Source organism: Lissotriton helveticus, chromosome 4_1 (assembly GCF_964261635.1).
Source record: "Lissotriton helveticus chromosome 4_1, aLisHel1.1, whole genome shotgun sequence".
Taxonomy (NCBI): domain Eukaryota; kingdom Metazoa; phylum Chordata; class Amphibia; order Caudata; family Salamandridae; genus Lissotriton; species Lissotriton helveticus.
This window is the reverse complement of record NC_136063.1, coordinates 1431924622-1431950736: the sequence shown is the minus strand read 5'-3', so window position 1 is coordinate 1431950736 and position 26115 is coordinate 1431924622. Positions and strand designations below refer to the sequence as shown.

The 26115-nt window shown below is 48.8% G+C and overlaps 1 protein-coding gene across 1 annotated transcript in view; it reads left to right on the top strand.

Annotated features, from left to right (window-relative positions):
- LOC144828166 (putative thiopurine S-methyltransferase) overlaps positions 1-26115 on the top strand; it is a 213639-nt gene that overhangs the window by 55469 nt on the left and 132055 nt on the right. Inside the window, exon 3 of the mRNA XM_078686265.1 lies at positions 13895-14027. Coding sequence (XP_078542391.1) covers positions 13895-14027 — 133 coding nt within the window. The remainder of the gene's footprint in view (positions 1-13894; positions 14028-26115) is intronic.

Sequence of the window (26115 nt, the reverse complement as noted above, 5' to 3'; positions counted from 1 at the left end):
CCTCACATGCAGCATCATATGTGCCCCCCTCTCTGCTCCCGACGTACCTCACATTCAGTGCTCCCTCTCTCTGCCCTTTAACTGAACCTCAAGTACTGACCTCTCGTCCCTGCCCATTTTCAGTACCACACATGTAGAGAGGCAGGCCTGCCTACTCCTTGCACCCCACCTTACAGCTGTCTGCCCCTCTGTGCCTCATCTTCACACAGTGTGTGCCCTTGGACCTCACACGCCTATTTCCAAGTCTGCCTTTCCTTTGCCCCTTCCCCACATATGCCTGAGGCTGTTCCCCACACATCAAATGTACAGCTCTCCGTGCCTTCCAGGCTCCTGTTTATAGAAAGCATAGCTACTTACCTGCCCAACCTCTGCATCTCATGCACACAGATAAATATGGTTGTTCCCTGCACCTCACAGGCAAAGGCCGAAGTATCTGATACTCTGCCGTCCCACAGTATCCTGTATAAACAGCCCTGATTACAAGCACAACACTGTGTTTAAGAACGCAATGATTTCCTTGCATGGGCAGCCCCATATATGTACTAGTCCCACAGTGCAGCTAGAGGAGAACATTTCTTAACCCCCCTGCCCCCAGAACTGCCTTGTACAGGACTTCTCTTATGACCTGACCAGCAGGTGGGTATTGCTGCAGTTATGGATAGAGAAGGTCGTTTAGAAGTGTTAGGATGCGATGCAAGGGCAGGGATAGTCCTTTTTTAGTGTTCATGGACTGCCATCACATGATCAAACAGGAACTGGATATAAGTCTGTCCTACCTTCATTTCCCTGCTAGTTATTGCTTCCTGTGAGGTTCCTGGTTCCTGGTTGTTGTTGGAGTATTCCTTGCTCTCATTGGATATCCCTCACGGGCTCGTGAGGGGTAGATCTAGTACTCTCTGTAATGGTGTACAGACGCTGTTTAGGTGTTTGTATACTCTTTATTTCGGAGCGCCGGGGCTGGCTTACCTAGCGGTCGGCGCCAGGGAAACAGTATGGCCGCCTTCCACTTCCTCTGTCGTCACTACCTGTTCCGCCTTGGAACAACTAGAGCGCTGCCACATCTCCCCCCTTTAATCACAATAAACAAATTTACAAAAGTCTTACTTCCAGTCCATCTCATAGTCCTTGAATCTCTCCGGTACCTTAATTCTCCGTCCAGCTCGAGTTTCTCTTCTCTCACTCGTTCTCTCTCCTCCTGTGGTCTCTTGTTCCTTTCTCTCTCTCGCACCTTCCGCTCTGCCGTCCTTCGCCATCTTCTCACTCTCTTCTTCGCCTCTGCTCCTTCCTTCCGTGCTCTCTCTACTCGCTCTTCCTTCACCTGCCGTTTGTCCTTCCGTTCCGTTCACGTACTCTCCTTGCCATTCTCCACCTACACTTTCTCCATCCTCTATGACATCCTCTGTTCCTTCTTCCGCCTCCTCTTCCCACTTCAGTATATTGCTGCATTTGGCCATTCTGTCCATGGACCAAATCTTACCATCGCTCAGGAGAGCTGATCTAGCGTATGGCTCCACCACCTTGAGGGGAGGTGAGAACTTGCTCTCTCCTTTCTTCTTCATGATGGCAAGCTTCACCCTCACCCAATCACCTTTGTCAAGTTCTGTACTTTGAGTGTTCCGTCTTCTGTTGTAGTGTGCCGTGTAGACCTCTTGGGCTCTCTCCAAATTTTTCCTGACCACCGCCGGTGACCACTTACTCTGGACAATCAGCTTCCTCCATGCAGCATTGTCTTTGGTGAAGGCCTCCCTGCCTCTTAAGATCTTGAAGGGGCTGTAGCCTGTGCTACCCGGTGTGATTCGGTATGCCCATATCATCTTCTCCAACTCCATTTCCCAATCCTTACCATCCTCAATGGCGGCCTGAATGGTGCCCATAATCACTCGATTAAATCGTTCCACCTGGCCATTTCCCGCCGGGTGGTAGATCGGGGTGTGTTTCACTTCAATTCCGTTTCTGTTTGTGAAGGCAATCCACTTTTCTGACGTGAACTGGGGTCCATTGTCGCAGGTGATGGTCCTCGGGATGCCTTCGCTGACAAATGTGGTACGCAAAAATTTTATCACTGCCTCGGTATCCACTCGTTCCAAGACTTGTAGCTCGGGCCACTTGGAATACCTATCAATGGCAACCACCACGTATTTTTGAGTGCCCTCCTTGTTCAGGACCGGTCCCATTATGTCCACTGACAACATCTCCCACGGGCCCTCTGGAATTGGAAATCTTCCCAGCGGTGGCCTCAGCATGCTCTGGGCTTTGTCCGATTTCGCGCAAGACTCGCAAGAGCGCACGTGTCTTTCTACCTGCGCGTCGATGGCTGGCCACCAGTATGCCTGTCTGGCTAAGGCCTTCGTTTTTGTGATGCCCTGGTGCCCTTCATGCAGTAAGTACATCAACCGTTCCAATATGTTCCTGGGCGGTACCACTTTGTCCCCACGGAGTAAGAACATTGGGTTTTCGGCCAAAGACAGTTCCTCTCGGACTTCCCAGTATCTCTTCAGCTCCTCCTTTAAGTGCCTCTTCTCTGGCCAGCCATGAACGACATATCCTTTTACGGCCTCCAGGTCTGTGTCTTCCCTGTAGGCTTCTTCCCAGTCCTGGGCACTTATTACCTCCTCAGTGTCCTGGATGGTGGCTACCACGTATCCTTCCCACTCTTGCCTTTCTTCATTCTTTGCCTCTTCCATGGCAGCTGCCCTGCTTAGGAAGTCGGCCACTTTGTTCTGTGGCCCTGGAATGTGCTCGACTTCATAGACAAAGTCCAATAGCCGTAGGGTCATCTTGGCAATCCTGGGTGTGGCATGGTCATGTCCGCTTGATGTCAGGACGCGAACTAAAGGCTTGTGATCGGTTTTCACGAGAAACTTGGCACCCCACAAGTATTGCCTGAATTTTTCTACTGCCCAGACTACCGCCAGCATCTCTTTCTCCACCACGCTGAACTTCTCCTCATTGGGCGACAACGAGCGGGAGGCGAAGCTGACGGTCGACATCTCTCCTGACTCCTCTCTCTGCATCAGGACCGCTCCTAGGCCTCGGTCACTGGCGTCCGTGGTGAGAATAGACTCAGCTCTGGGGTCAAATCCCTTGAGGGGAATGGCTGTACCCATTTCTCGCTTGAGTGCGTCGAATTCTTCTTGCTCCTCTTTTCCCCACTGAAACCTGTTCTTTTCCTTGAGCAGTTGTCGTATGTAGTGTGTTTTTGTTGCGAAATGAGGGATGAATTTGCTGTAATACTCGGCCATCCCTAGGAATGACCGAACATCTTCCTTCCGTTCTGGAGTGGGCGCTTCCATGATGGCTCTCATGTTTGTTTTCTTCGGAGTTATGCCTTGTCCACTCACCTCATGGCCGAGGTATGTGACCGACTGCACTCCCAAATTGCATTTCGTCCACTCGGCAGTCAATCCACTGTCTTGCAGTTTCTGTAGCACCTTGTGAAGTTTCACGTTGTGATCCTGCCTCGACTTCCCCATTACCAGAATGTCATCCTGGAAGAAGAGAACATCCTTAAGGTCTTTCAGGAGTTTATGCATGATTTTCTGGAACACGGCCGCGGCGGAAGCTAAGCCGAAGGGCATCCTCACGAACTCATAGCACCCGAAGGGTGTGATAAACGACGTGAGGTGGGTGCACGACGGATGAAGCTTAACCTGATGATAGGCCGACGAGAGGTCCACTGTGGAAAACCATGTGACGTCCTTTGTTTTTGCCAGCATTTCACTGATGCGCGGCAAGGGGAATTTGTCTATGACAATGTTTTTGTTTTACTCCCTTAAGTCCACGCAGAGACGTACCTTGCCGTTGGGCTTTTGGGCTACAACCAGGGGAGACAGCCACTCCGCGCTTTCTATCGCCCTGATGACTCCCTCCTTTTCCAACCTGTCCAGCTCTATTTGTACTGCCTCTCTGCTGCGGAACGGAATGTTCCTCACTCTGTGCACTACTGGAACTGCCCCTTCCTTCAGTTTGATGAGGTGCGTGTACTTGCCCAACTCGGCAATCTGCCCGTTGAATACTTTGGGATATGTTTTCCTCCACAGCTGCACGTCTTCCCTGACCGCCATGTCCATGAGTAGGATTTTCTCTATGCCACCCGGGTTGAGCTGGATCCCCAAAGCTCCTTGGTCCTTCCAACTCAGAACGGACGGGCCTCTCTCCGCTACATACAGCTTGCACTGCGCATGGCGACCTCTAAATTCAAACAAGAGCGGGCAGTATCCCAACATGGGGATCTTTTGTCCAGTGTACGTTACTGGTCTCACATCCATGGGTAGGAGTGTTTCTTTGATCTTCGCCGCAAAGTTGTCTTCCCATACCTGCCTCTGAACAATTGAGATGGGTGCTCCGCTGTCCGCGATCATCTCCAAGGGTATCCCCCCTATGTGCATGTCGAGACGAGGCCTGTCTGTGTTGGAACCGTCCATCTCCAGAACCTGGACATCAATGTACAGGAATTCTTCCTCCTCACCTTTGTCGTCCTGATCACTGGAATCCTCTCTCTGATCATGGTCTACCAAGCGCACTACGGCATTCTTCGGTTTCCTACGACACACCTTCTCGTAGTGTCCAAAGATGTTGCAGTAGGAACACCTGGCCTTGAAGGCGGGGCACGCCTTGTCATTTCCCATGTGGTTATTGCTACCACACCTGTAACACTGGTTTTTTCCTGTTCTGTGTGTCTTGCTGTCCGCCTGTGATTTAGTGGAGAATTCAGCTCTATTTCCTCCCTGGGTCTTCCGCGTCTCCGTTTGCTTCCAACGGTCGTTCCTGTGTAGCGCCATTACTCTACACACTGCTTGCGATTCCTGGGCGTCCTTCTTCGCTGCTTGGGCACACCTTCTCGATAGCTCGGCTTTCTTTACCATCGCCCAGATCTCCTTGAGTGGAGCGTCGCCATTCACCCACAATTTCTCTTGTATGTGGGTACTAGAGGTATGCATAATAATTTGATCCCTGATGAGTTCATCATGCAGTCCACCAAATTTGCACGTGACAGCCAACTTCCTCAGTGCTATGACGTACTCGTCAACAGACTCTCCGCTCTTCTGTGTCCTTTGAAAGAAGTTAAATCTGTCGATGGCGACACACACTACAGGCCTGTAATGTGCGTCTAAGTCTTCGATGGCGTGATCAAACACCTCCGTATCCGTTGCGGCTCTTTCCCCTTTCACGATAGTGTCATAGATCCTGAGCCCTTCTGGACCTAAGTTATGGAGCAGGATCTTCTTTTTCCTCTTACTCGTGAAGGGTGTATCGCCTTCCTCCTCTAGCGCCTCCAGATAGTTGAGGAAGTACCTCTTCCAGTCCTCCCACTTAGTTTCCGGCTCTCCACTCTTCGTGAGAAATGGAACTAGCTGGGTGAGTGATGTGCTCTGGCTCGCCATGGCTTGGACGGTCCTCTTGGCCTGTGGTGCAGAGACTGTTCGCCTGGATGGACTCCCTGGGGCGCCTTGCTCTCCTCCTTCGTCTTCTCTGAGTTCCCCTTCGCTGTCCTCTCTCAATCCACCCTCTGTGGCGAGAGACGCTGCCCCCGAGCTGCCTCCTGCCTTTTCACCCGATGGGCCCGCAGTATCCGCCAGCGTGCGCCTTTTTTCGCTGTAGCTACAGCACTTGCCAGGGCTTGCAGTGGTGCTATGGGGCTTGGTACCTTGTTGTCCCCTCGTGGGTGTCTCCTGCTGCCTCTCTGAGGTCTCTGCCTTCTCCTGATGTTGTTCCTGTAAGCAGTAGCCTGTTCTGGGTGCTGGAGATGGTGTGTGTGTGTCCCCTCACTGGCTTGTGGGTCTCCTGGTGCTTTTCGCGCTGTTTTTTTTTTTTTTTTTTTTTCTTGCCGGCACCTCTGCCGCGCTCCTGTTGCCGTTTTCCGCCTCACGCGAGATGCGTGCGCACCGCAGGGGTCGCGTGTGCGTTCGGGTCCTCACTCGTCCCGACTCGTCGCCATTGTAATGGTGTACAGACGCTGTTTAGGTGTTTGTATACTCTTTATTTCGGAGCGCCGGGGCTGGCTTACCTAGCGGTCGGCGCCAGGGAAACAGTATGGCCGCCTTCCACTTCCTCTGTCGTCACTACCTGTTCCGCCTTGGAACAACTAGAGCGCTGCCACACTCTCCCCTGGAGTATTTTGCCTTTTTGTCATTTGGCCTGTTGTCCTTCTTTTCCCTCCTTGTTATCCCACCCCTCCTAGCTAGTTAGTCTTGCCCCTGCCCCTTCGTTTTTGCTTTCCCTTTATTTGCACTCATTTTGGAGGTTAGTTAAAGTGATAGGGGCTCCTATCCGCCTCCGCTTGTTTTTGGTGGTCTGGCCAGTTTACATTAGAAGCGAGGTGACGCTGTATTGCGGGGCTTGTTTGCCTTCGTGATGTGCCCTTGCTTTTGTAGTCAGTCCACATCGTTATGCGGAAGTGACCCGTTTTTTGGGTCATTCCGCGAGTGCAGAGGAAGTCGATTGATTTCTTTTTCCCTGGTCTGTTTGTAGTCTATTGCCTTCGATATGGCAATTAGGATAGGGTTTTTTTTGGTGTGCTCTTAAGTTCTATGAGCACTTCTTGCCTTTTTCCCCCTAAAGATCCAGTCTTCATTTGAAACAAGGGTGACACCATATAAATACATCTTTTCTTGGGTCTCTGTGGATTGATACAGACTCCATCCCAACTACTGCCCAGTGTACTCCTCGTGGCAAAGCCTGCATTGTACATCGGTAAGCTGTGTGACTGTGGTGGCAGGGCATGTTCACTAGCATTGGGGGAGGTTTTGGGTTTCTCTCGTTTGTTCTATAGTTTGTGATGTGTATTCCCTCTTGTTTGTGTGCATAGGTGCAGAGGCGAGGAGACGGGAGCAGTGTCCTTTTACCTACTATAGGGTGGAAGACTGGGTGTCACTACAATACCACCCTCTTTTCAGGTCCATTGGCGCACTCACAGTTGTTTGTCTGTGAAGTGGCACATGGGCAGGTAGAGGGGATTGGTGCATTCTTCACTTCGTTCCTGCAGTGCACGGGCTGAGTGGGCGGAACCACAACAGAATAAATAGCCCACGTGTTATAGCACTGCCTGGACGAAGATGAATGAGGATTCAGGGAATCCCTCGGGTGGAGGTATGGGTGTGCCCACTATGTAGGACGTTATGGGGGCTTTGACAGCGTTACAGGCTCAGGTGCAGGATTTGCGATGGGAGAACATGGGCCTGAAGCAGGAGCTAGTGGCAGTGAGAGCCAGAGAACAGTTACAACAGAGGGGGCGGGCAACAGTCATTCAGCCAGCGACTTTCCAGTACAGTGGTGGGTCAGGTTCCAGTGGGGCGGGAGGAGGGGTTCCTCTCGCCGTTACGGTAAATACCCCGGTTGTAGTGCCCTTGGCTCCCCCTGAGAGGTTTTCTGGGGATAGTGAGAAGTATGCCAATTTTATGAACCAGTGCCAGTTGCATTTTATGTGCAAGCCTGGTGCCTTTCCGGATGATTCGGCTAAGGTTACCTTTACCATTTCATATTTGGCCGGCACGGCTGCTCAGTGGTCCATTCCCCTGATTGACAGTGATGATCGTGTGTTGTATGACTATGCGGCGTTCAAGGAGTTGATGCGGGGCTTGTTTGCGAAACATGCACTCATGCAGGCGAGTGACGCGGAACTCCTAAAGTTACGGCAGGGCAGGCAGGATCTATTGTCCTATATAGCCTCGTTCAATCGGTTGGTGTCTGAAACCCATTGGCCAACAGAGAAAAGAACTTCCCTGTTTTACCAAGGCCTTTGTGAGGAACTCAAGGATGTTGTGTCTCAGGTGGTAGATCCACCAGGGGATTGTGCAGCGTTCATTGATCTGGTGGTCAAACTGAACCATCGATTGGCGGAGAGACGTGGGGAACGTAGTCGTTTTCAAGTCTCACGGGGAGGTTACGTTAAGCCAGAGGTAAAATCAATAGGGGATAGCAAAACAGCACCTGAACCTATGGAGATAGGAGGGATGTGTGGGCCTTTGACTCCTGAAGAGAAAAAGAGGAGAAGGGAGTTAAATCTGTGTCTGTATTGTGGACAGGGAGGCCATTTCGCCAGGGAATGTCCTGTGAAACCATTGGGTATGGGGTATGGCAAGAAGGTAGCTTTTGTGCACGTAGAGGGACACAATAGCCAACAGAGGGAACGAATGAGACAGTATGACGTGTTGGGAGCAGTAGATCAGGCGCCCAGGCATTTTATCATCAATACCCATCTTTTGCTTTCTGTGTCCGAACGGGTCCCTGTGTCTTGTTGGACTCGGGTGCAACGGGTAATTTTATTGACATATCGTTGGCTGAGAAACTACGGATCTCCTGTCATCAGAAGGAACAGCCAGAACCGGTGAGAGCCATAGATGGGACTGAATTGACGTCTGGTTGTATTACCCACCAAACCGTTCCTTTCCAGTTGTTGTGCGAGAACGGGCATTCGGAAGCTGTGGTCTTTGATTTGATCGATGCTCCTTCTTTTGGTTTGGTGTTAGGGGTTCCTTGGCTGCAGGAACACAACCCAAAGATCGACTGGGTGCAGCGGTTGGTGACGTTGGATTCCGCTCATTGCCTGAGACATTGCTATCTTGAAGCTAGGGAGCGGATTCATCCTTTGTCGTGTGCGGTGACTGATGTGAGCTCCGTTCCTTTACAGTATTCGGAGTTTAAGGGGGTCTTTGACAAAGGTTGTGCTCAGGGTCTTCCCCCGCATCGGTCATTTGACTGTAAGATCGATCTGGTGCCGGGTGTTCCACTACCTTGTAGCCGTATTTAGGCCTTGTCGGAACCTGAGGAGGTGCATCTCAAGGAATACATCGAGGAGATGTTGCATTTGGGCTACATCCGTCCCTCCTCTTCGCCTGTGTCATCGGCGATCTTCTTTATTCCAAAGAAGGAGGGGTTCTTGAGAGCCTGTGTAGATTATAGGGCCTTGAATAAAGCAACAGTAAAGAACAAGTACCCTCTTCCCCTCATCACCGTGTTATTGGACCAGCTGCGCAAAGCCACAGTATTTACTAAACTGGATTTGCGGGGCGCTTACCACCTGATACGAGTTCGGCCCGGGGATGAGTGGAAGACGGCTTTTAAGACCAAACAGGGACTGTTCGAATATTGTATAATGCCGTTTGGCTTATGCAATGCGCCGGCAGCGTTCCAGTTCTTTATTAATGAGGTCCTTAGGGAATATCTGGATAGAACTGTCATCGTCTATCTGGACGACATACTAATTTACTCAGAAACGGGTGCTGAACATCAAGATCACGTGACACAAGTGTTAAGGAAGTTGCAGGAACACCATCTGTATGCAAAATTGGAGAAGTGTCAGTTCAGCTCCCCTGAAGTGGAGTTCTTGGGGTTTATTATCTCGGCAGCTGGAGTTCGGATGGACCCTAAAAAGATCCAGGCAATTGTATCCTGGCCCATACCGTCTACTGTAAAGCAAATCCAGGTGCTCTTGGGTTTCGCCAATTTTTATCGGCGGTTTATCTCCCACTTTTCTGATGTAGTGGCTCCAATGACCCGTTTGTTGCGGAAAGGGGTTCCCTTTGTATGGTCTACTACGGCACAGGAGGCTTTCCGACTTTTGCTCGAACATTTTACAACAGCACCTGTGTTGGTGCACCCTGATCCTGCCCTGCCGTTCTTTGTTGAAACCGACGCTTCCATGTGTGCGGTGGGTGGGGTGTTGTCCCAACGGGATGAAGACACTGGCCATATGCATCCCATCGCTTTCTTTTCCAAGACATTGTTACCAGCGGAGCGTAATTATACCGTGGCGGAGAGGGAATTGCTGGCTGTGAAGTTGGCTTTTGAGGAGTGGCGTCACTATTTATGGGGTGCACGACATGTTATTACTATCTATACCGACCATAAAAATCTGGAGTTCTTCAGATCTGCTAGGGCGTTAACACCTCGTCAGATGCGGTGGGTTCTATTTTTTAATGAATATGACTTTGTCATTACTTATAGACCCGCAGCACAGCAGATTAAGTCCGACGCCCTATCCCGGATTCATGTCGGTCCTGGTGATATGAGTTCCTTGAGTGACGTCAGACCAATGATTGATGGTCAAAGGATCATTGGGGCCGTCACAGCTAGCGATTTTCCTAATCTGGTGGATTTGGTGAAGGAGCGATTAGGTCAGATGGATATGGTTCCGTGGTTGTCCTTGCCCCAGGTCATCAAGCGGAATGGATTGTTATATCATGAGGAGAGGTTGTTTATCCAGGCTTTCTTGAGGGAGGAGGTGTTGGAATGGTGTCATTCCTCAGCATTGGTGGCACATCCTGGGATAGGGAAAACAAAGGAATTATGCATGAGGTGGTTTTGGTGGGAGTCAATGGCAAAGGATATCCAGAACCATGTGACAGCTTGTCCTATATGTGCCATCAACAAACCATCACATTGCAGACCCTCTGGCCTTCTGCAGCCCTTAGCTGTCCCTTCTTCCCCTTGGCATACCATCAGCATGGACTTTGTGACCGATCTACCATCAGTGAACCGATTCACCGCCATTCTGGTGGTGGTGGATCTATTCATTAAAGTGGGGCATTTTGTTCCATTGCCCAAGATCCCTACGGCTAGGGAGATGGCAGTGGTGTTTATGTCCGAGATTGTGAGGCTACATGGCATGCCGTCGGCGATTATTTCCGATAGGGGGCTCAGTTTGTGTCTCACTTTTGGACTGAGCTTTGTTTGGTGCTGAAGACTGAGATACGATTATCGTCAGCGTATCATCCTCAGTCGGATGGACAGACCGAGCGCACCAATCAGACCATGGAGCAGTATTGGAGGTGTCTGGTTTCATCTTTTTCTTGCGATTGGTTGACTGCTTTGCCCATTGCGGAGTTTGCATATAATAACAGCTTGCACTCCGCATTGGGCATGACACCCTTTTATTGCTCCTTGGGGTACCATCCTAGGGCCATCGCTATCCAACCCACTGGGCATGTGCCGGCCATTGATGAAGTGTGCAAGAAGCTGAGTGATATCTGGGGTTTGGCTCGAGTGAGGTTGTTGGAGGCTAAGGCTGAGATGAAGAGGCAGGCAGATAGACATCGGGCCCCGGCCCCTTTGTATAAGGTGGGCGATATGGTTTGGTTGGCGTCCCGTAATTTGAGGATGCAGGGATCCCGTAAATTGCAACCCAGATTCGTGGGCCCTTTCCCGGTAGTACAGGTGGTTAATTCAGTGGCCATGAAGCTTCAGTTACCTCAGGATTATAAGATACATCCTGTATTTCATACTTCGTTGCTGAAGCCATATGTACCCTCTGCTCAGGTGTTGCCCCCGCCCCCGCCTTTGGTTATTGATGGGGAGGTTGAGTTTGAGGTTCAGGCTATCTTGGACTCTAGGCGTAGGAGGGGCCGCCTGTACTATCTGGTTGATTGGAAGGGATATGCCCCGGAGGATAGGACCTGGGAGCCTGCCGGGGGGGTGCATGCACCACGCTTGGTTCGTATGTTCCACAAGAGGCATCCTGCTAAACCCTGCCCTGTAGGGAGGGTCATTGGGGGGGGTACTGTTAGGATGCGATGCAAGGGCAGGGATAGTCCTTTTTTAGTGTTCATGGACTGCCATCACATGATCAAACAGGAACTGGATATAAGTCTGTCCTACCTTCATTTCCCTGCTAGTTATTGCTTCCTGTGAGGTTCCTGGTTCCTGGTTGTTGTTGGAGTATTCCTTGCTCTCATTGGATATCCCTCACGGGCTCGTGAGGGGTAGATATAGTACTCTCCCCTGGAGTATTTTGCCTTTTTGTCATTTGGCCTGTTGTCCTTCTTTTCCCTCCTTGTTATCCCACCCCTCCTAGCTAGTTAGTCTTGCCCCTGCCCCTTCGTTTTTGCTTTCCCTTTATTTGCACTCATTTTGGAGGTTAGTTAAAGTGATAGGGGCTCCTATCCGCCTCCGCTTGTTTTTGGTGGTCTGGCCAGTTTACATTAGAAGCAAGGTGACGCTGTATTGCGGGGTTTGTTTGCCTTCGTGACGAGCCCTTGCTTTTGTAGTCGGTCCACATCGTTATGCGGAAGTGACCCGTTTTTCGGGTCATTCCGCGAGTGCAGAAGTCGATTGATTTCTTTTTCCCTGGTCTGTTTGTAGTCTATTGCCTTCGATATGGCAATTAGGATAGGGTTTTTTTTGGTGTGCTCTTAAGTTCTATGAGCACTTCTTGCCTTTTTTCCCCTAAAGATCCAGTCTTCATTTGAAACAAGGGTGACACCATATAAATACATCTTTTCTTGGGTCTCTGTGGATTGATACAGACTCCATCCCAACTACTGCCCAGTGTACTCCTCGTGGCAAAGCCTGCATTGTACATAGGTAAGCTGTGTGACTGTGGTGGCAGGGCATGTTCACTAGCATTGGGGGAGGTTTTGGGTTTCTCTCGTTTGTTCTATAGTTTGTGATGTGTATTCCCTCTTGTTTGTGTGCATAGGTGCAGAGGCGAGGAGATGGGAGCAGTGTCCTTTTACCTACTATAGGGTGGAAGACTGGGTGTCACTACAATACCACCCTCTTTTCAGGTCCATTGGCGCACTCACAGTTGTTTGTCTGTGAAGTGGCACATGGGCAGGTAGAGGGGATTGGTGCATTCTTCACTTCGTTCCTGCAGTGCACTGGCTGAGTGGGCGGAACCACAACAAGAAGTTCCTGGCATTTCAAGCGCTGTAACAACACTTCCACTGTACGTTACCAGATGATGGAGAGAGGCACTGCTTTCTGGTAAGGCAGGCAGAGGTGGTCTATGAAGTTTAGGCACATTCCGTGCCACTCACGGAATTCTGCTTCAGCAGAGCAGGCTGTTCATCCGTTCACAAGGTCCTTCACTGACAGTTCACAAGGCCCTTCGTTCCTTGACATCTCAGGGAAACCTTCATTTGCACCCTGGAGGCTCTCTCCCCTTCAATTAAAATTTTTCTGCACGGCCCTCATAGGCTCCATAGCCTTCATGTCACGGCCTTATGCCCCGTGAGCCACGGCCTCCATCTGCAGCACATTACATCTGGCAGGGTCCATCACTGGCAAGACACAAATTCCTTCTTCAGCACCTCCAAGGATCTTTCCTCTTCTCCTCGTAGTCCACAGGCCTGTTCAACGTCACCGTAAGGGCTCCTTTCCCTGCATTTCAGAAGTTTCCTTTCCAGACCACATGCACCTCAAATGTTTCTCCTCCATCAACTGGTCAAAGGCTCATCAAGTACGCATTATTGAAAGTTTAACCTGTATGCTTAGTAAGATATTAGAAATTGCAATAATCCTGCAGGAGAATGAAATAGGTGTATCTGCTTTGGCCCTAGTGCTGACGGATGTGGAGGCCAAGGAGACCGAGGAAGTCATGGTCGAATCAAGGGCTAGTGTCATTGGAATGAAATAATCAAACACACCCCAGAAAAAAGTTTAAAAGCAAAAACAAAAAGTTGGAAAAAGTTACAAAATAATGAGGCAATAAAGTATCTGAGGAAACATTCAAAAATAATACTAACAATGGTTGTGGGGTTAACAAGCATCAATGTTATGTGGCTGTGGTGTGATCTGTTGCTTTTACATTTGGTGGAGAGGTGTGTTTTTTGAGAGTTAAGGGAGAGTAGACATGGAAAGAGAATCGCTGTCTAAGTAAAAATCAATGATGGCTAATATGTCTCTATGGTTCAACATGGTTATGTTTTGAAAAATACGATAAAACGATAAATAGTTTTTTTTAAACAGAGGATGACGAGAAAAAAAATTGTGACAAAATGAATTTGAAAAAGGTATCACAGTAGACCCCACGAAAAAAAGGTCTGGAAATTGCAAAAATCAATCCATGTGCTCCAGAACAGAAATCCATAAGTATATATTGGTTGCATATTATGTCACTGCGTGACGTCTAATCACACACAAATTGAAATGCTAACCTTCTTTAATGTTTCTTTAGGTTAGCAGATATGGGACACACGATTACTGGAGTGGACGTTAGTGAAATTGGACTAAAAGACTTCTTCATTGAACAAAATGTTCCATATGTTGAAGAAGATGTTCCTGAAATACCGGGGGCCAAATTGTTTAAGGTTTGATTTGTACATTAAAATTATAGCTAACTTCACCTGCCTTATAATAACCCTCTGATTGTTCCCCTCTTTGGTTTGCAAGTGTTCATTGAAGAAAGAACACATTTTGCTCCAGAAGGCCTCCTTCAAAGGCTGATTCTCATTACTGTTTGCTTTTTCTTATTCTACTATTCCCAAGTAGTGTTATACTGACGATACCATCTGTGATGGCAAATGGGAAATGATTCTCAAAGCACTTGAAAATGCGACAAAGATGCAGCCATTAGCTTCTGGCTCACCCCCTTCCACAACATCATTTCTGCTTCATAAACGTAAATGCAGTACAATGCATGCATTCAAATACTTTTTTAAAAATTCTTTTTATTTGGTTTTAAACATACAGCAAGCATTGGCACCTTTTTACAGATAACAGCAGGTACATACATATTATTCTCTTATTCGTATTGTATTCACCACAAACATATAGAAAAAATCTCCGTTGGACACATGAAGACACGTCAGGACATAGACATGTTATCCAAAATTTGATTTAGAAGCTGCGGCTCACTACCCGTCTCAATGAGACATTGCAACAGCATCATGTTACGTCACATTGAAGTGACAAACCACTTCTCAGTCAATACTCAGCACGCACCATCGTAACTGAACTACACCTCTTGTCTACTATATGGCCCTCCATGCACTTTGCAATGTGCAGTAATCGAAATGCCCAGGGGGCCTTGCAGCGACTCACAGAGGCTCATAAGGGTGTGTTATTAAATAGCATGTCAATGGGGCACAGATGTCCCTTGGTCTAGAGGCAACAGGCAACAGTTCGGCATATGTGGTAAGTCGCTCTTGGCAAGTCATTAAATCTGCAATCCAGACCTTAAATTTGGGTGCCCGTCCCCTACCCCACTGGCAGGCCACCCACCTCTTGGCCATAAGCAACGCTAAAGCAGCATATTTGCGATGTTCCGCTCGCAGTGGTTTAACATAACCGAGTAGAGCCATCAGTGGGGAGGGTTCAACTTGCGTGTTTAACATTAGTGTTAGAGCTGCAAATACTTGTACACAATAGCCGTTTACTCCTGGGCATTCCCATGCCAGATGTAGGAAGTCCGCGCCGGGAGATTGACACCTGTCACATCTGTCCGATTCTCTAAGCGGTATCTGTGTAGTCTAGTCGGGGTATAATATAGTCTATGTAGGAATTTATAGTGTACTATACGAAGCCTGCCACTGGCTGATACCCGCTCCGTTTGGAGGCAGCTAAACTCCCACTGGTCATCAGTTAGCTCGAAACCCAGCTCCTCGCTCCACCGTATGCGGGAATGTGTATGCGGCAGCACTCTCAGTGTATGTACTGTCCTTTATATTTGGGAGACAAGGCTTTTAGCAGTCGCACATTTCAGCATTGATTGCAGTGGTTCTAAAATCTCTGATTCCTCAGGGAAGTCCGGGGTGAGAGACCGAATCCCTTGCCTAAGGCGGACATATAGAAACGTGTCAAGCGGGGTTCGCTGGATGCCCTGAAACCGTTGTTCAGCAGTGCGGAAGCGGCCTTAATCATATAGGTCCCCCCAAGTGCGCAGGTGGGTACTTTCCCGGAATTTATGAAAGAGTATTTCTTGGAGAAGAGGCATGGTAGGATGATAAGTGAGCGGCAAAAGCGGTGAATATAGTATATCTACATTCAGCATGTGTCTTATGCGTTGCCAAGCCGTGACCGTGCATGTGATGGTGATAGAGCGAGCAGGTCACCCGACTATAATTTTAACATATACGCATTGGGCCCATAAAATTTTAATTCACCATATTCATTAATCGGGTAACCTTACATTCTACTACCAGTAACCCTGTTCCTTCCTATTTATTTCCAATGTACCCGACTTACCAATCCACCGTTACGGGTACCTATAATCACAATGGATCAGGGAGCTAGCTGTAAAAGAAAGGCAGACACAAAATACAAGGATCATATACTATAATTTCCACTCATGTAATAACCACAAACTCGGGAAGTTTTAAAACCTTTATCTACTTTTCGTCAATTTCAGAAAGCATAAGGTTTACAGCAAGTAAACTGTCAATAACTAAGATTATAAAGAGCACATATCCATATAGAAAGTAGATAAGACCAACCATTTAGGATTTATAAAAGGGAAGGTAAGAAAGGGAACATACTGATATAGGTTTCAGAGCTTAGACTCAGTATGATGTCTAAAGGACGGGGAAAATAAGGAACATACTAGAATTTCACAGTGAAGTATTTCCCCTTGAAAAGGGTAGAAAAATAGAACTTTATTTTGTACTATGGGAATTTCGAGATACCATGTAACTATAGATAAGGTAAGAATGGAGCATACTAATAAGACGGTGTAATTACTTGAATCGACTAAAGGATGGGTGAAGAAAAGGAACATCTATATTTTATGAGCAATATGTAGAACAGTACTTATAGGATGAGAAAATTGGAACATGCTAGTATAACAACTACAATGTATGACTTTATCATTTATCAGTGCAAAAAGGAGAGTAGGGGAAAAAATAATGTGCAAGTACGATTTTATTAAAAGCAAAGGAATAGAGAATGCAAAATTTGAGTTCCCTCAGATTTATATTTACCTAGAACGGTGTGAAGACCAACCCTGGCCACGGGTCAGTTATGGACAGGAGAAACCCCAAGGAAGGACAGTCGCCAGTAGGCCAGCAGGTGCAGAATGGACACCCCAAGACAGGACAGGAAAACCAGATTAGGATCAGGACAGGATCACCGAGGTAAGACCAGCACCCGCAGTTCGGTAGTAACGCCCGCGCTCCACCCTCTCTGCAGCTATCAGTCAGAACCCCGATTGGGTTATCGAATTCCCCAGCAAAGTGCTCCGCTAGCACTTAAGGTCTCCCAAAACCCCGCTTGGGTCTATGGAAATTACGGACAGAGTGCTCCGCAGCTCTCTGTATCAGTCACCTATTGACTGCGTTGGGTCAGTGACAGGTCAGCTATTCGGACAAGACGGACAATTTCTCTAGCTAAACCTAGGCTAGTTATACTGTTTTCGGGTCAGTGTACCACCCCCCAAATGTTGCAAGTGTAAGAATCCCCAATTTCGATTGGTCCTCAAGTAGGACAGGTCAACACACCAACCAGGATTTGACTTCTACAAGTCCAAATTTACATCTTTTGGGACCTCCCATTGAATTTGGGGTTCCCATGACATTTTCTACAAAATACAATGAAGAATACAAAGTTTATATACAATTGTTTCAACTGCAGGACAGTTCAGCTTCTTCTACTAGGCGAAGGTGCATCTTCCCAGGCACATCTTGGCGGGGACCTCTGGGTTGGCGCACGTTCAATGTCACAGAGTTCATCCTCTGGCGGAAAACTGTCATGCGCAGAAAGGCTGTTCAATATGGAGTATTCCCATCCCTCATGGCCAAGGATTACGATACATGAAAAGTAAAGGAAAACAATTTAGAACACGGAAATAAATGAATACACTGTATACCAGGAATCCCTATATGACTCCCCTTACTTTATACTAACTATAGCATTAAGATTAGTGCAAAACGAACAGCAATGCAAAAAGCTGCAGTGCAAGCTTCGGCATGTGAGAACACAAAGCGGCCATTTTTAAAGCTAGTGCGCAAGCGCAAAGATTTCCCACCATAACTGCGAGTACGTCACGTCACGTGAGTGTGACCAACGCATGCGCAGAAGAAATTTCCGCTAAGCAGCGGCCATTTTAGTGGCAAGCGTTTTAGGAAAAGTAAACACATAGGCAAGCGTTACTGGGACACCCCGTGTAATGTAAAATGTGCAATATTAGTAACATAAACAAGTTGATTACATTTTGTTAAGGTTATTTGAGGTTCTTGATACAAGCAAGTCGCTTTAAGTGCGAATCCTTGCTCCATCAATGGTGCTTGGCGTCCTTTCCCTGACCCCAGTTAGTTCATATAGAGTGACATCAATAGGGATTGGGTGAGCCAGCCAGTGCTCAGCCACAACCTGCGGCATATAACGTGGCTGCGATATCCAGTACCAGGCGTATTGAGCCTGTGCACTGTGATAGTACAACTCGAAATTCGATATTCCGAACCCTCCCTGTGAAAAAGGCCTAATAAGGACATTCCATTGCAGCCTCGGCTGTTTCGCACCCCATACAAGTCTTGTTAGTGCAGATCGAAGTGTTTTGAAGAAAAACGTCCCCGGATAATATGCAATATTTAAGAAGAGATAAAGTAATTGGGGAAGAATCACCATTTTAATTAATGACGCTCGTCCAGGTATGGACAGAGGCAACGCAATCCAACGGTTGACGCAGTCCTCTATGCGGTTTATAGCAGATCCATAATTTAATTGCATGACTTCCCCTCTATCCTTAGTCACCCGTATTCCCAGGTATCTCAATTCATCCTTGCACCACTCTAAGGGATAGTCCAGGGGGAAGCGAATCGTAGCTTCGGTCAATGGAAAAATACTAGATTTCCCCCAGTTAATCTGCATCCCAGACAGCTTCCCAAAAACTATAAATTCCCTAAGAATCGGGTTCAAATTTTGCTGCGGGTCTCGGACATATAGGGTGATATCGTCAGCGTATAACGATGTAAGTATTTGTCGCATATTACAACGCAAGGCCTTGTCATTATGATGTTGCCGCAGTTTCGCCGCCAGTGGTTCTTCCGCAATGGCAAAGAGCAGCGGGGAAAGCGGGCATCCTTGCAGCGTGCCTCTAGTAATTTGGAACGTTTGGGATGTGTGGCCATTAATGAGCACTTTAGCCACCGGCAATTGATATAATAGCTCAATCCATGAAAGGAAGAGGGGTGGGAATCCCATCCGTAGCATCACTCCAAAAATATAGTCCCACTCGATCGAATTGAAAGCCTTCGTGGCGTCCCAAAAAACCGCAGCCAAAGGCAAGTCTTGCGAGACATTGTTTAGTACAGCAAAAAGTGTCCTAAGGTTATGGGAGGTAGCCCTCCCAGGCACAAATCCCGATTGGTCAGGAAGTATTACATTTTCCATTAATAAGCTTAGTCGTGTAGCGATGAGCTTGGCCAATATCTTGGAATCACAATTGAGGAGGGAAAGGGGTCTGTAGGAATCACACTGTTGGGCCGATTTCCCAGGTTTCAATAGCGAGATCATGAGTGCCTCTCTCAAGGATGCAGGGAGGCATCCGACCTCAAGAGCGTCCTCGTATACCTCCCGTAGGATAGGGCAATTAAGTCAATATTAGTTTTATAAAATTCCACCGGTACGCCATCTGTACTCGTGGCATTGCCTGACTGTATACTCAAGATGGCGTCCCTAACTTCATCCAGTTCAAATGGTGCACAAAGAAACGTACGTTGCACGTCACTGAGCCAGCCCAGTGCCACATTCCCCCAAAAAACCTCTAGATTAAGCTCATTGCGTGGTGTAGAGTTGCTTAAAGTGTCGTGTAAAGGCATTAAGGATATTAGTTGTGTCTCGGTATAACACGCCATCCTCTCCCTCAATTTCCAATACGTAACCTGAGCAGCGAGGCTTCCAAATATTTTGAGCCAAAGACCAGGACGGGCTTTGGCTCAAATTATTCGGAAGCCTCGCTGCTCTGGCCAAACATCGGGCCACCCAGTATCTGCCCCTAAAGCGAGTCTCACGCTCTGCTGTTTCCATGTATTCTGTGAGCGTTTCTCTAAATTGGGCCTGGGCGGGTCCATTAGGACCCGTGGCTAATTCCTCTTCTAGCGATTTAAGCTTTATCTCCAATGTGCGCAACCTGTTAGTTATGTCCTTGAGTACTCCCGCCCCCTTCGAAATACAGAACCCGCGCAACGTGACCTTAAATGCTTCCCAAATGATTTCCACATTATTCACTGATCCCTTACTACGTGCAAAGAAATCCTATTTTTCCTCCCTCAGTTCTTCCTGAAAGACAGTGTGCAGCAAGCTAGGGGCATAAAGCCGCCAGGTGCCGCGTGGTGTACCAAAATCAGAGCAATAGAACGTAAGAACCACCTGGCATGATCAGAGTATGTTTTGGCCAAGTGTCGTACACTGGTAATGACAGGGCCCAGCCCGCAGGATAGCAACCAATAATCTAGCCTTGCCCATGACGCCGCTTGCGCTGTGAAGTGTGTCCCTTCCCGTGTGTGTGGATACAGGTGTCTCCAGGCGTCCAGTAACTGATAAGTGGTTATAGTATCTTGCAAAGTCGCTGGCGCCTTTGTATAATGATGAGGGCCAGGATGCGATCTATCTATACTAGGGTTGTATGTGACGTTAAAGTCCCCTCCCCATATCACTTGGCTGGAACCTACCTCAAATATTCTGGACCACAATGTAGTGAAGAACTTTGAATCGTCCAAATTCGGCCCATAGCAATAGGCCAATGTGACAGACCCAGATCTCAGCCTCCCCACACCAGGCAGTAGCGACCCTGCGAATCCCAAGTCACTCCCGCCAAATGGAACGGACCCCGTTTTTTCACAAGGATCGCGGTGCCTCTAGCATAAGAGGAATAAGAGGAGAAGATTCTGTGTTCCGCCCATTTACTTGCAAAGTTGTTCGAATTGTGAGGTGTGAAGTGTGTCTCTTGCAGCATAGCTATGTGCGCCTTGCGCCTATCCAGGTATGCTAAAATCTGTCTCCTCTTTCTCGGGTTGCCTAGCCCTCTAACATTCCATGTAACAACATTTAGCGCTTCCGAGTTTACATCAGCCGTACTCCTCAAACCTCATCAGCAACCTGCATGTTACCCGGTGAGTGCAGCCTCTCCATTGTAGTGTTGTACATTAAATCGGTTGCGCTGCCCATGCAGTACCTGGAACTGTACCTTTGTACTGTTAATGAAAGGGGGATCCTGATGCCTACCCCTGGTATTCAGAACTAAAACAGAACATCCCTCTCCACCCCCCACCCACTGAAGCAGCCCCAACTTGCCAGTAGTAATTTCCCGCCCACCTTCTCCCATTCATAACCTAAACAAGAACAATTCTGTAGTCTTTACAGTATACATCCAATGAACCAAAACCCAGGGGGTGATTCCTGCTAGGGGCTAAACTCTAGGTGGCTACACATACATCCCTCGCCCCCAGAGCCGATTTTAGTTGGAACGTGGGGACCCTAGAGGGAAGAGGGTGCCTGGTGTACATTATACATCATTCAATAATACTCCTCATACATATAGCATTCGTGGGCCCAGATATAAGACCCAGGACCCCAGTAATCAATGTGTCCCATCTTTACTCAAAAGTCTGTAAATGTGGCAAGTAAGTGTTCATTGTGAATCTTCTTCTGCTCCGGTCGATACAGATTGTTGTGACGCCGCCATCTCACCATCTGTGCGCGCCGTGCGCCGTATGTGTTTGAGGATATCCTCCACCTGCTGCAGTTTCATGCCCTGATGTGTAACACGAAGCCGCGCCGGATACAACAGTGCGTAATCGATTTGTGCTTTTCTCAGTTTGGCCTTAACGTCCATAAATTTACGCCTCTCTTCCTGCACTATGGGTGTAAAATCAGGATATATGGAAAAAGTATTCCCTTCAAACGACAGTGTCTGTTTGCTTCTCGCCGTCCGTAGAGCCACGTCATGGTCCCTATAGTTGAGAAGCCTCGCTATTTTGGGGTGTTTCACCTTGCGCTGCACAAACCCCCGGGAGGCCAGCTGAGCAATACGCTGCCACCGGAGAGTGTTTGTTTACTTCGCCGCCATTGTGACCACATAGGCCACGCCCACCGGATAGGCCACGCCCCCTCACTCGTTCTTGCCACAAAAGCGCGCTGAAAACTAGCGCCGTCAGCTGTAAAACTGGAACCTCCTGAGGCTTGAGCCGGGAGTAGAGCGGAAACGCTGATCATTTTTAAAACTGTTTAGCTTGTGCTTTTTAACTCAGCATCTGCTGCACTTACCCCCCCTGAGCACCTTGCGCTGCACAAACCCCCGGGAGGCCAGCTGAGCAATACGCTGCCACCGGAGAGTGTTTGTCTACTTCGCCGCCATTGTGACCACATAGGCCACGCCCACCGGATAGGCCACGCCCCCTCACTTGTTCTCGCCACAAAAGCGCGCTGAAAACTAGCGCCGTCAGCTGTAAAACTGGAACCTCCTGAGGCTTGAGCCAGGAGTAGAGCGGAAACGCTGATCATTTTAAAACTGTTTAGCTTGTGCTTTTTAACTCAGCATCTGCTGCACTTACCCCCCCTGAGCACCTTGTGCTGCACAAACCCCCGGGAGGCCAGCTGAGCAATACGCTGCCACCGGAGAGTGTTTGTTTACTTCGCCGCCATTGTGACCACATAGGCCACGCCCCCCTCACGCACTTGGCCACGCCCCCCTCACGCACTTGCCGATTTACGAACTATAAAAATGTGTCCAATCAGGAAGCGCAGCGGACGAGCGCAGCGGGCGCGACGAATGCGCGCCGAAGGCGCGCATAAGGCAAGCTCGTCTGCGCTCGTCCGCGCCGAGTCTGGGCCAGGGGCCACACCATTTACAACCCAGGTAAACCAGACCCTAGCCTATAGCTCGGCCGACCTTCACACCCTGAGACCCATGGAACATGACTGTCGAAGGTACGCTCTTGACACCACACCCCTTCCAGCCACCTGCCCAAAATGCCGCACACCCCTCCCCACTAGGCAGAGAGAACTCCTACGGCATGAATACCGTATGCTTCTTTTAAACTGTAGATCCCTCCCCAAACACAGTTTGGAATTATCCCTTTTACTAGAAGAACGCAAGCCAGACGCACTGTTTCTTACGGAAACATGGTTGACGTCTGACTCTGACCCTGACGTGGCTGCTGCTCTCCCCGCGGGGTATCAAATCACTCGTCAAGACCGCCCAGATGGCAGAGGGGGAGGACTAGCAATCATAGTAAAAGACCTATATCGTTGCCGTCTCATTATGGAAAACATTCCAGATTGTGAAAACCTAGCTTTCGCGCTGGAGTTTTCCCCCAATCACTGCCTCTCGGGCACCTTGATATACCGCCCACCCGGCCCCCCGAAACAATTTCATAGTGGTCTATCAGCAACAGTAGCACCTCGCGTCTGCGCTGCTGCCAACTTCATTGTGTTAGGCGACCTTAACTTACACTTTGATTCACCATCAGACGCAACAGCCACTACCTTGACTGACGACCTGGCCGCACTTCAACTTACGCAACGAGTGAACTCTCCCACCCATACGAAGGGACACCTCTTGGACCCAGTATTTAGCAACTGCGCGGAGCTCTCAACCGAACCCCCTCTTCCCCTTCCCTGGACTGATCACTCCCTGGTGCCCCTCATCTGGCTCACTGAGAAACCCATTCTCCCTACCCCCCCGACCAGATACGCGAGATCGTGGGCACGGATACAAGTGGATGAATGGAAAAACAAATTACTGGAAAATCTCCCCTCAAATAATGAAGACCCTTGTCTGGCAAACCAGGAGTACGAAAGCTGGATTCTGCACTCCCTTGAGACCATCCTCCCCCTCAAGAAATCATCGGCTAAACGTTCCCACAAAACAGCCCCATGGTATACGGAAGCCCTCAGAGACAAAAAGCGACACTGCCGAAAAGCTGAAAGAAAATGGCGCTTAAACTATTCTACGGAGGACAAAACCCGTTATCGGGAAGAAATAAAAACTTACAAAGAGGAGATAAAAACTGCCCAAACAAAATACTTCTCCAACAAGATCCTAACCTCTAACTCCAAACCCAGGGAAATTTTCCAAACTCTGCAGACCCTGATCAAACCACCCCTTTCTAATGTACACGAGGAGAAATCAACCGCCCAATGTAACGACCTGGCAGAATTCTTCTCGGCTAAAGTGAATAAAATATACACTTCCTTCCCAACCAGTACTGCCTCTTCGCTACCTCATAACAACAACGGAGGATCAGAGCCTGAGCTAACCTTCTCACCTACACTTGACCACTTCCCCTGCATGGACCTAGAAGCAGTTGAATCTACAGCTCGGAAAGTGAAATCCGGCTCACCAACCGACCCGGCCCCTCCAGAGACAATGCTACTTGCATCCCAGACGGTTCTACCCATCATCAAGAATCTTGTGAATGCATCCATTGACTCGGCCACTGTTCCTCCTGCCTGGAAACGGGCAATGGTCCGAGCACTAATAAAAAAGCCTCATCTAGATCCCTCGGACTTTGCCAACTATCGCCCGATCTCACTACTCCCCTGGGTAAGCAAAATTGCGGAGAAATACATCAATCTCCAATTGGTCAACTATCTGGAAAGCAACCAGCTGTTAGACCCTACCCAGACAGGATTCAGGCCTAAACATGGAACAGAGTCTGCCCTACTTATGGTCGTCGAGGAGTCCAGGAAAATCATCGAGCAAGGAGGATCAGTGGCAGTGGTCCTCCTTGATCTTAGTGCGGCGTTCGACACGGTCAGTCATAACACCTTACTGACCCGTATATCAAACGTCGGCATCGTGGACAAGGCTTGGCTCTGGATAAAATCCTTCCTAAGTAATAGGTCGTTCCAGGTGTTTGACGGACAAGCAGTCTCCTCCAGCATACCCCTGAAGTGTGGAGTCCCCCAGGGCTCCTCTCTAAGCCCTGCGCTTTTCAATATCTATATGAGGCCACTGGCTGAGGTAGTTCGTCCGTATGGAGTTAAGATCATTTCCTATGCGGACGATACACAGCTGGTGGTCTCCTTAGCGCAGGAAGCCCAACACTCGCCATCGGGGGGTCTAACCAAATGTCTGGAGGAGGTTAAGTCCTGGATGACGCTGTCCTCACTAAAGCTGAATGGGGACAAAACGGAGCTCATGCTGTTAGGCCCGGCCGATCCGTCCCTCTTCAAATCATTATGGCCCACCTGTCTAGGCCCCCCCCCGGTTCCGAAAGATAACATCAAAAGCCTGGGGGTATGGCTGGACAGGAATCTTACTCTTAACACTCAGGCCACAAAGCTCTCTGCCACCTGTTTTGGACTCCTCCGGACACTGAAGAAGGTCCTCCCCTTGCTCCCAATGGAGGCTAAACAAACAGCTATTCAGAGCATAATACAATCACGCCTGGACTCAAATAATGTCCTTTATCTGGGAGCCCCAGAGTACACATTGAATAGACTGCAACTGGTGCAGAACTGTGCGGCCCGTACTCTACTGCAAATTCCACGAAGAACCCCAGTTAGAGAGGCACTGACTAGCCTCCACTGGTTACCAGTACGTAAAAGAGTTACCTTCAAAGCAATGTGTATTGCCCATCAGGCCTTTTGGGACACGGGCCCAAAAATCATGCGCAGCCTAGTTAGCCAATACCACCCAGACAGAGAACTACGCTCTAGTCAGGCCTTTATGGCATCAGTCCCCAGAATTAAAAGGTCTAGAGCAGGCGGAAGAATGTTCACCTTCAACGCCTCAAAAATCTGGAACTCCCTTCCCCTCCATCTGAGATCTAACCCCAACCTTGCCTCCTTCCGCAAGCAACTTAAAACACATCTGTTCAAATCCTCGTAATCATTCAGCTCCCTTCCCCTTCTCCCAGTCTCTGTAAGCCTCACTACACCCCCCTCTGGTTTCCTAGCGCTTGGACGCCCCAGGGCAACAATCGCGCTGTATAAATGCATTTTCTTCTTCTTCTTCTTCTCTTCTTCGTGTGGAGTGCTACCTGGTGGAGGACACGGTCCAAGAGATCTGTGTGCCCTCTCCACAATGAACTGACTTGAGAAGGCCTCAGCGCCAATCTCAGCCACCATCATTCTTTCAACGTATTCCTCCATTCTTCCAGTGTTGGTGGACTCTGGAATACCTATCACGCGTATATTATTGCGCCTACTACACGCTTCCAAGTCCTCATTCTTCGCTGCAACGATTTTTAGGAGCTTGTCCATGTGAGCAAGTTGCGTGGTATTTCGTATCCTCAGTATCCGAGATGCGTCTCTCCGTTTCTTTTATACGATCTTCATGGCCTTCCAGCTTGTGTGCAATAGCTTCCATACGGGACGACATACGATCAGCTTTATCCACAATGGTGGCAAAGCCCTGCCGGACCTCCTGCAGGATGGTGTATACATCATTGCTGTGAGCGGCCGCCTCTCCTCGCGTCTCCCCTCCTTCCTCCAGGGTGCGGTCCTTCTGGACAGTAC